The sequence below is a fragment of the Anthonomus grandis genome, chromosome 15 (assembly GCF_022605725.1).
Source record: "Anthonomus grandis grandis chromosome 15, icAntGran1.3, whole genome shotgun sequence".
In the NCBI taxonomy this organism is placed as follows: domain Eukaryota; kingdom Metazoa; phylum Arthropoda; class Insecta; order Coleoptera; family Curculionidae; genus Anthonomus; species Anthonomus grandis.
The window spans coordinates 12,394,217-12,405,713 of NC_065560.1; the positions used below are offsets into that span (position 1 = coordinate 12,394,217).

The 11,497-nt window shown below is 32.1% G+C and overlaps 1 protein-coding gene across 1 annotated transcript; it reads left to right on the forward strand.

Annotated features, from left to right (window-relative positions):
• The first annotated feature begins 10,508 nt into the window (after positions 1-10,508).
• Positions 10,509-11,050, forward strand: LOC126745048 (40S ribosomal protein S27-like). Its single transcript, XM_050452730.1, has 2 exons — positions 10,509-10,640; positions 10,736-11,050. Exon 2 carries the CDS (start codon positions 10,736-10,738, stop codon positions 10,988-10,990), a length of 255 nt encoding a protein of 84 aa, XP_050308687.1. The 5' UTR covers positions 10,509-10,640; the 3' UTR covers positions 10,991-11,050.
• Positions 11,051-11,497: the final 447 nt, after the last annotated feature.

An 11,497-nucleotide genomic window follows, 5' to 3' on the forward strand; every position in this document is an offset into this window, starting at 1 on the left:
TTTGACAGCGTCAAGTTGCAGTCAAAGCTAGCACTGCCAACCGTTAAAAGTTTAAAACAAAAAATCCACTGAATCGATGTTTAAAATCCGCCAAATTGTATAATATGAGGTGACGCGTACGCAAAATTGAACGATGACTGGATTCGCATCGTTGTGAGGTTGTGAATCTCGTTTTTCTTGTCGGTTTTTTTCCTTTTGTTCTTATTTTTGTTCCTTATCACATTCTTGCTCTGCTTTTAAGTTCAATAAGTCTTCTTTCATGGACTTTATCAGGTGCTCTTGATTTCTTTCCCGCCTCTCATTGTCTTTTTTCAGTTCGTCTCTGATAATTTTGAACAGATCTTGATGTTTGTTGTCTCGTTTTTCTTGTTTACGGTCTCGTTTTACTTTTTATTTATAGTCTCCTTCCTGTTGTTCTTCTCTCTCTTCGTCAAACTTTTTTAATGGTAGCTCCATTCATTTCTGTGCCTCCATCCTGGCCTGATTAAAACATCCACTAAATTTGGCTTTCAAATATTTTTTACTTTTGACGCTAATTGTAATGGATTCAAGAACATACTCGTTTTCGGGAACATTTGCTCCAGTAATACACTTTTATGTCAGGAACATACTCTTTTTATTTCAAAACTTCTACTTAACTCGTCGCTGCCCTAGTATTACATAGTCTTATGTTACAAATTACCAATTTTGAGAAAATCAATATTAAAAAAAAGCATTTTAAATCTATTTACATTTGAGTGCCTTTTAAGTTCTTTTAATTTTTGATGATTCTTATAGCTAAAAGGTATATAGAATAAAACGAAAATCTGCAGATTTTTGGTTTTTTATTGGTTTTATTTATTTAAACAAAAAAACATAGGACTCCGTAATTTTTACGAATTTTGTGCAAGTGTTACTACAGAATCATTCTTTCTCAGTGTTTCGGGAAATATATCTTCACTAAGACTTTCTGCGGTAACATGGCATTGACGGCGACGATCATTTCTTAATCTTAAACTTAAAGATTTATATTCAGCATCAGAAAAGGAGACCCGATAGTTTATTTGATAAAACGGTTGTTTGTTAAATTCTAAACCAACCACCTTTAAAAATAGAACAGATTTATAATTCAATTTAGCGGAATAGTGATAAATAGCGGAAAAAAATCTTGTTCCCCCATTTAAAGAATGGTATACGGTTTTCTGGAATTAACTTTAAGAAGTATCCTAATTAAAGAAATTGGAGATGAATATTCAGATTTACGTAAAGTGCGCTCAATTGAGCTATGAACCGAATCGACTTCCTGATGCACGAGTGACCTGGTACGGAAAATTTCATTGTCATTCATCTTCTTTAAACTCGAGCTGACTTATACAACAACTCATCAAGCTATTACGATTTTGTGGGAGGCAGCTATCGCTCCACAAAATTAATTCTTCTAATAGAGGATAATCCTCTGTAATCCTTTTAAGAATTTTGTAGACAGCGCTTGCGATATCATTACCAGAACGGCTACGAATAACTTCCGACCAAACTGCACAACAAACTTTTTGGTCCACTGAAAAATGTGCAGTCAAGTTGTAAAAGTTAAGTTTGGACTTATAAAAGAAGTTTTTTACGCCACCCTTTGGGCAAGTTAAAACAGTCAAAATGTTCTAAGTCAAAATTTAAAATTGGTATGCCACTTTCTTTGTCTTTTATTTTTCTCCTCTCTCATAAGATTTTTTTCATTAATATGCTTCTCAAATTCTTCTCTCTTTTCGTCAGTTAACGTATTTTCTTTTTTCTTTAATTCAACTTCGGCACACAGATCACATAAATCTTTTATTGGTTTATTAAAAGAGTAATTAAACTCGGTACAGAAAATTTCACGATATTTGTGAAATTTCACGGGAATTAGACCTTTTCCTGCTACATATTCTTCGTATAGGTTATACATTTTTTTAATGGACAGGTCACCTTCTAGGTATTTTCTTTTGGTTTCTGCCCGGCAATAATGACTCTCTATTACTGGAAACATTTTAATATGTTTTTTTACCAAATTTATCGACTCTTCAGGAATACACTTCTTTTTATGTTGTCCCTGTGTACTTTTATTGAGTGTGTGGGAACTCGTTGCAAGATTATGGACGGTATATATGGGTTTTTGACTTATACCTAGTGTTCCACAGTAAACATCTTTGCAGACCTGTATTCTATTATTATTTAAAATAAAATAATAGCCATAAGTATTATTTTTTCTTGAATTTTCCGAATTTTTTCCCTTTCTTCTTCTTTCAACTGTACACTTGGTCGTCGTATTTGATATAAACATTCTCTTTTCGTTGGCATCTAGCTTATGATAGTTTGAAAAAATTTCTTTTCTATCGTCTTCACCTATTTTTGTAGCACACTTAAAGTAACATTTATTCAAACAATCTTTTTTTGTTACCCTTTTTCTAGCAGGACGAAGCTTTTTTCTTGATGACACGTATTCCAGTCCCCTATCATATTTTTCTTTTCGAATATTTTGTGCCCAGGATTTCAAGTTTCTAGTTCTTTTACGTCAGAGCTTTTTTTTAGTTTTTTGCACCACTATATCGGGCCCTATATCTTCAATTTCAACAAGGTGTTGTACGGGGCTTTCGACTACGTGATTATTGGGCCGATCTAGGGGATCATCCACTAGATACTGCCTCGGGGTTTCTAAGGAGCTTTATATGGGAGGTTCTATGGAAACTGCGTCAAGGTGGTCTATGGAATGTTCTAGGGAGCGGTCCTGGGAATAGTCCGTAAAATGTGCCTCAGGGTTTAGTTGGGTTGGGAATAACTGCTGATCTACTGCACTGTAAGGTTATTTACAAATTTAATAATGATGATACCACGGCCTTAAAAATAATAAGTAAGAGCAAAAAGTTACCTGGAAATTTTCTCTTTCTTGCTAATGCTTTTATTATTTAAACCCTCATTAAACTCAGGCTCAGAGTCCGAAGTCTCCGGTTGACAAGGAATATCAATTTTCTTGCCCCAAATTGTAATGCTAAAAATATTCGAATACGTATTCTTGGAACTATAAAAAAAAACTTGTCTTACACCTACCTTATGTGTTTTTTAGACTTCTTTTAAGATAGTTTATATTCTGCATCTTTGTCAGAATCATAATCATCACAAATATCAGATCCCTCATTACTGCTATTAATTTTTTATGTTAAAAAAATACAAAAACATACACGACGTTACTCCGCAAAATATAAATAATACTGAAAAACCTAACCTTAAAAATACAAAATCACACGAATAACACCAAAAATTTAGACTTACAAGGGTGTATGTTGCAACATAGTACCTTGTTACACTCAAACACCAAAAAAAATTTTAAAAAATGAGTATATCATAGGTGTATGTTCAACATAGTACTATGTTACTGAATTTTGAAATTTTTAGGACATACACCTATGGTTTTTTCATGATTCTGAGATTACTGTTTGCTTAATTTTAGTTTTAAAAGGTTCTATGTAGACCTTATTACACATTATTGTGTTATCTACTGTATTACTGTGTATTATCTGCGTATCTACTGTATTATCTGTATTACTGTGTTATCCCAAAATCTAAAAATTTCCAAATTTGTTACATACACCCTTGTAATACTAGGACAGCGTCGTATTGAGTGTCGTTTAATTGTTTCCAAGGTAAACAACAAAACTGATTAAATCATCTTGAAAGGTGGTCTCTTTTAACGACATATGGAATAATTTGAAAACGTTTAGAATTTTCTGCATTGTTTTCGCCGATGGAGATAAATCATTTACAAAATATACTGACAGTCAAAGCAAATAAGTATACAAATGCTAGAAAATGTAAACTACCAGGTTCCTTCAATAAAGTAACCTGAATAGGGCCCATTTAGGGCTAAAGTTAGACACTGTAGGTGAAAATAATAAACTTAACATAAGTAGAACTAAATAAACTTAACTAACCAACTTAAATTACAAAATAAGGGCAAAACAGTACAAAAGCTATGAAAATAATTAACTCATTTACATTTTTATTACAATAACAAAACGAGCCACCTTTCGATTAAGAGCGATTAACAATTATTAACCTATATTGGCTGAAAAGTATACTACTATTTATTGACGGATGAAAAGAAATATTTTGACAAGAGAAAGAAGTTTGATAGAAACCTTTTAAATAGCCGTACAACTCACTTAGAGCCATCGTGCTTGTTTGCAATTAAGCTGGATCATTAATGATTTAAATTGTGTCGAAATTATTGATATATAGGTTTGCCTCAGCATAATCTAATGTGATCTGAAGACTTTCAGTTATCCATTGAACCAATAACTCCACTGCAAAAATTGACTACTTCTACTACTCTAATTCTAATTTCAACATTTTTTGGATGCCATGAAATTAGTTTAAGCGAGGTTGCCCCAATTGCTACCAAATCATAGGCTGATCGTACATAGAGTGCAGAATCGCATCTCCTATGTTTTGGGACCACTTACATCTGCTTGTCTTGGCAAATATAGAGAAGGATGATATAATATTGAAGGATATAATTGTAGGAAAAAGTCCAAAATGTAAACAAAACAGTATTAATACCTTATTATACAGGCTGTTTAGAACTATGGGATCAAACTTCTGGGGGTTATTCAGTGCAACAGTAGAAAACATTAATTGAGTATAAGGATCTACTTCGGCCCTAAGACGCATTAAGCCGACGAACCATCAAGTAGAATACGTCACATTACTAAGGATATGAATACAAGTAATGCTTCCGTCTGGCGGGTGCTACACGAATAACAACTTTATCCTTTCCACTCCCAAAAAGTTCAAGGATTGACTGCAGGCAATTGTCATCGTAAAGTCCACTTTTGTCAATCGCTATTTCATCAAATAACTGCACAACTAAATTGTTTACGCTATGTTTTATGAATCGATGAAGCCATGGGTAGTAATTATTACATTAAATTTTTGACAACATTAAGAAAATATTTATTAAAGAATACAGGTGAAGTAGGGATTGGGATTTTATTTAGGAATTTGCTTACTCATTTGAAATAGAATATCTGCGATGGATATAGATATCTGCAATGTTCTTGCAGATAAACCTAAGCCTCTAGTAGACCAGGGCTTATGATATTTGGTTTTAACAGGCCTAACAGGAAAGGTTTCAACAGCAAGCCTAGATTACTTAGTACTAAAATGACCTAGTAAAGCTAGGAAACTCAGTAGCGACATCATCAGAGAGAAAAGTTCCAATCAGTTGTTTGACATAAGTACTTAATATGTTTATAATGTATAGAAAAAAATTATCTCCAAAAATACGGCATAATTTTCACGTCGTATTTATATTATTAAATTAAAAATTATAAATTTACTTAGTACTGCTTCATAATTAGAGAAACCATAATTAAAAATGGTAAGTTCAGCGAATTCCAGATTAAAACATGACGCAACATAGTAGGGCCATTTTCAATAACCTTTAATATTTCAGTATCAGTATCTTTTAAAAAATTGATGAAGGAATTAAGTTATGTCATACATTTTTTTAAATTGCTACAGCTTTGAGAAATTAGGTTTTAACATTGAAAACGGAAATAAATTATGATTTAAGCTGTTATTTTTGGCTTTGTTCGAAGGTCTTAGATAATTTAACATTTCCGTCACTCGTAAAAAATTGCAAATAAAAAAATAAAACCAGCATATTTTTTAGATTTTATTATTTTATTTAGAGAAGCGCACCAAATTTTAGTAAATACATGGTTTTGGGATATCTGCTAGTTACTTAAAAAGAATATTTGGGAATAAACGTTTTTGTCAACATACATAAAGGATAACATTGGAAATCTTTTGAATTAGAATAAGCATATAGTCTACTACTTTAAAATGAAAAATCCTAATTTAAATTCTGCGACCGCTAATTTTTTTTTAAATAATTTATCTCGTGTGAAAAAAATTTTAATTGGTGACGAAAATGTAAATTTGTGACAGAAATGTGAAATAAATAGCAACATCAAAAAAAAGATTATAAACAAAAACTTTTATTCCATAACTTAAGAAAAACATAACATTTTTGTTAATTTAACATTTTCATTAAAATAATGAACACGTTAATGTCAATTATTAAGTACGTAATTAACTTTTATTCAAGCGCTTCCAATAAGGAATCTACTTTGCTTATATTTTCAAATCTAAATAATCGAGATGTTTTTATTGGTGGTTTTAAAGTGCAAAGTATCTCGTTTTCTGAAATGGTTTGAACGTCCATCTTTTGAGGCCACATGAAAGATTTTTTTTGATCTTCGCATAAAGGATATAACTAGGTTAGTGTCTTCAAGTCTTAAAATCTGCCCTGGAAACCATTCAGCATCAAAAACAACAGCCACCCTATCGCCTTCACTTTTTATGCTTTCTTCGGCAACATCTAGTACAATATCCTCTGGGGTATCTTCTGTGACATCTGCTAAGATGTCTTTACCAGTTTTCTTATCTAAAATTAGTTAAGTAAATTTAATATAAACAATACATACGCAAAAAATTAATAAAAAACGATACTGTTAGGTATTATGCCATAAATTGGGTATAGATTTGGAAGTAAATCGTTATGAGAACAGGGCTCCTTGCATTGACTACATGAAAGTTCCCTTAAGTGTACTATTTGTTTATTGACTGCATTCCATGTAAGCTGGTGAAGTTGCATCGTGTTTGGTATTGGTTTTAGAATTTTATCTTTAAGTATTGCGTCTACTAATAAAATATCTTCTTCATTTATTTGAAAAATTTTAGTTGTTTTCAAATTGTTTTTAGCTATATCAATAAATGAACAATGCTTGCCACACTTTTAGCCTTGTGAAAGTCGTGTAAGAAATTTTAATATTATCGTTTTCTTGTCTAAATTTTTTATACAGATTGACAAGACTTTCTTTTAAAAATCTTTTTTGCTTATCAATACCATCTTGAACAACATTATCTCTTTTGCCTGGAGTACAAATGGAGTTCGAATCGTCTTCAAAAAAAGACACGCACCAGTCTATTTAATTTCGAAGCGAGACTTGCTCTTTTACGTTTTCTTAAGTTAATTCTTTGTGCTGCAGACTGCAGTTTTCTCTGATAATAAGGTGAAGCTAAACTTTTAGTAGCTTCTACTAATTTGTACTTTTTGATTAGGGGGCTAGAAACACAGGCTGACAAAATTTCCTGCTGTTGTAAGGTTCTACAATCTGCTTTATTTTGTTGAATCTGCTCACTAAGTACCTCTCCAATAAGCAGCCTTTTTTTGATATCCTGCGTATCTCCTCTCTTCATAATCTTATCAACACGTTTTGTTGGAGTAAGATCTTCACTTTGTTTAATTTTGTTTTTCAACCTATATTTTATTTTAATACTATATTTTAATTTCCATTTTTTTGCTAACTTTTGCTGTCGAACTCGTTCTTGTTGTTCTTTTGTTAGCGCCCTGGAAGTTTTTGATCGGGTTATCAACACTTTTTTTCGTCCCATTAGAACCTTAACTGTAGTTTTTCTTTCTGATATTTCAGTATTTTCCTGTTTCTTTTTATCATAGTATGTGTGATTATTCTTTCTCGACATTTTTCTTCTCTGTTTTTGGTCACGTTTGGAAAGCTCAGCAATGGGTTTAACTTTTCCCTCTTCCTTTTTTTATAATATCTTTCACGATCTTTTTTCTTTATTTCTTCATATTCTGCAGCATTTTCTCTAATTCTTGCCCTTTGTTTTCCTTTTCTCTCTTTGGCCAACATACGTTTTCTTTCAGTCTCTGCGGAACTTGACTTCTTCGCTGCTGATTTTGCTTTTCTATATGTTTTTACTTCCTTTACTTTCCCTTCCATCGTATGTCTTACATCTAAAGTGCACTTAGATGTTGAAGGCAACGAATCCGTATGTACAACTTTTGGTATAGTTTTAACAGGTTTAGTTTTTATGGTTTTTAAATTGGTTAGCTTTTTTTTGATTTTTTTCTTCGGCTTTTTCTTTTGCTCGGCGTTCTAAGGCGTTCTCCTTCATAACTTTAAGCTTCTCTTTTAACAAGGTCTTTGGAGATTTTTTATTTGGAGATTCTGGATGCTTTTTATTTGGGGATTCATTTATGTTAACAATCACTGTAACGTTGTTCGCATCCCTTTTCTCATCGATTGGAGAACGATCCATATTAAGTACTGAAAACAATAAAAAAGAAAATAAAACTAGGTCGGATAATCCTATCATATTATCCAATATAAAAATTTTATTTGTAAGAGACAATCTTCCTGAAAGGCGTTTATATAATCAAAGATAGTTCACTAATTTATTTCTTAAATCAAATTAAATTTTTAGATTCAAAAAATCATGATACCTTAAATTTAATAAAAATTATGAAAAATAAACATTTCAGTCACATTAATAACATTTCCGTCACATTCTAGATTTCTGGCGGTGTGACAGAAATGTGAAGTGACGGAAATGTTTTTTCGGTTAAAGTGGGCTTATTACGGCTCTGTAATAACAACAAGGTAAAGTGAGGTTAGAAATTCGGAAAGCAAACATCTTAACTAACTTTCGAAAACACTTCCGCGTCACCCTTCACCCTGTCAACACGTGGTCCTTCATTTTCCTTTCCTATCTTTCAGATTCCTTTCCTAAACCCTTTTCTACCCCTTGCCGTTTTCTATAACATGCATTTAAGTATTAAATTTTGTGAAATTTATCGATTCGGGAAACAGGGTACATACCCGACGGTTTTCCCGAATCTCCAAATCGTGCTAGCAGATTGCCTAGTAGCAGAGCCAATAACCTAGCAAGCAAGCAAGTAATTTTGGAAAAATGTTGAATTTGTTTAATTTGAATTTGTTTTTAATTTTTACCATATCGATACAGACCCATGGGACAGAAATGTTAAGAGAAAAAATACGCATTAAAAACTTACCGGTTCTTTGACGAAAATAACTAAAAAAAACTAATTTTTACAAGAAAAACACTCTGTATTCAACTCCTGTCGACAGCATGGAACTAAATAAAACGTGGACAACCACTCACCTCGCCACCTACCGGCCGTGCGGCGGATAAAACACCGTCTGACGGAAATGTTAACAAATCGCGGTTACAAGAAATAGTCGTAGATTAAAAATATTTACGTCTAATATTTTTAATTATCTACGAGTTTTTGATAAAATCAGACTTTTAAGATATAAAAAATATTTGGTTTTATTGAAAAAGATGATATTGTAACTGTGACGGAAATGTTTTTTTGACTCTTCATTATTTAAAGAAAAATAGTAATCGGTGAGTTTAACTACTTTTTTCTTTTGACTTTAATGGAACAGATCCCACTTTAATTAAGACAAAAAAAAATTTGTATTGGATATAAAATACGTTTGTGGTAATCAAGTTTCCCAAATATTAAAGGTTATTGAAAATGACCCAGTAGCAGAACTAGTTTTAGTTATTCTGGGAGAGTTAATAAGCATTACTATACTAAAAGAATTCTAAATAGACTAAATAGATTCTTGGGCCGCACACACACTGGAAAAATTAATATTGGGGTTGTCACATAAAATTAATTTACTTTTTAAATGCCGGGATTTTAACAAGCTCAGTAATTTTTGAAAGAATATCTGTAGACAAAAAAGAGGTCATAAGAATTGGGACTAGAAGTCAATGGGAATTTCAAATACTTTTTCTTTAGATAGTAAATTATCAAACGTTGTTACTGCTAAAAAGTCGCTGTTAGTAAACGTCCGATTTTTTAGAAGGTTTTGGTTCCTCTAGTTGCGACATATTTTCTAAAAATATCAATTTTTTGTTAGAGAACCACTAGAAAATAGCTCCTTTGACTTTCCTATTTTTTGAAGTAGGAGTCGTTCTGATAAAAAAAATTATCTGAAGACAAAGAGATCTGCTTCAATTTCATCTGGTCCACTACATATACATTTTTGTTTTAAGTAAAAAACATATTTAGTGTCATTCCCTATCGTCTCAAAGAAAATTAGCTATTTTATAGAGAAAATTGCAATTAAGTATTTGTTTCTGACTGAAAACACTTCTTTTATTGAACAGATTTTAAGGAATATTTTATTTGGAGGATAGTATTTGGCAATTTAATAAATTACTATTGCATTAACATAGGTACTTTGGATTCACATAATGTTTTAAAGTGTATTTAGTAGTTACTTTTATATATTGAGTTGAAATTTAAAAAATTAAAATACTGGTTTTTACAGTGCATAGTCGAAATACACAACTGGCCACTTCAATATTTGACACCAAGAAATAAAACTACGGCTTCACCTAACAACGTCAACAGGATTAGAATTCACGAGTCTCCTCTCCTAAGTTGTCTAGCTGCTCAGCCCCGAACTGTCATTGAATTCTAACCTGGCGTTCTGGCCTTTACTACAAAAGCTGTAGTTACTAATCTTTTCCAATAACTGGATTAATAATATAATCATTATATAAACCTTATATAGAATTAATTACATTTGTTTAATTAATATCATATAAAAAAATAAGACGCTATAATTAAATTTAGGAATTTTCATATCGCCATGTTGGGAACCCTGTTCCTACCCCGCGCCGAACGTCAACGACCTGTCAAAACTCTTTACATGGTTGATAGCCGAACTACCACGTGCATTTCAACTAATTTTTCCGTTTTTTAAGGGAAAAAAACATAAAAAGTGAGTTTTGTAACCCGAAAAAGTGTGCTATATCCTTCCCCGACCGCTTCTTCACGTTCCACCACTAATAAAATATTTTTTACGGTTTGTTTTAGATGCCTTTAGCAGTCGACTTATTGCACCCTACCCCCGACAGCCAAAGAAGGGCCCACAAAAAAAAGCGTTTGGTACAGCACCCGAACAGCTATTTTATGGACGTGAAGTGCCCCGGCTGCTACGCCATTTCTACCATCTTCTCACATGCCCAAAGTGCTGTACCATGCAAGGGATGTTCAACAATCTTGTGCACATCCACTGGAGGTAAAGCTAGGCTAACAGAAGGATGCAGTTTCAGACGTAAACAGCATTAAATAATGTGTAATTTGTATTTTATTTAAGCTTTGTTTTTAATAAATTCTTATTCTGAGGTCTGCAAATGTTTTTTTTGCAATGTTGCACAATCATACATCTATAGGGCTAGGGAAGAAGTACTTTTCTAGTGTGTAGGAATTTCCATTTAAACCAGTGTTTATGCAGGACATACATAAAAAAGGTATTGCACAATGTGATACAGAATGAATTCATAATAACTTTCAACTTGTTCTGACAAGTTGATTTGAAAAATGAAGAAAAAATTTTACATTTTTTCTGTTTTCATTCTTTGTTTGTGCCAACTGTTATTATACTAGTTTTCAGGACCAGGGTGATTAAAATCCAGAACATGAAACAGGCAACAGAAAAATATTACTTTAGTATCCTAATATCTACTAGACACAGAATAAATATTGCTTTAGAGATAATTATAACAAAAAAATGTAAAATTCTGAATGTGGAGAGTTGAAAATGTTTTAAAGCACTGTATAAATCAGATGAAGAAA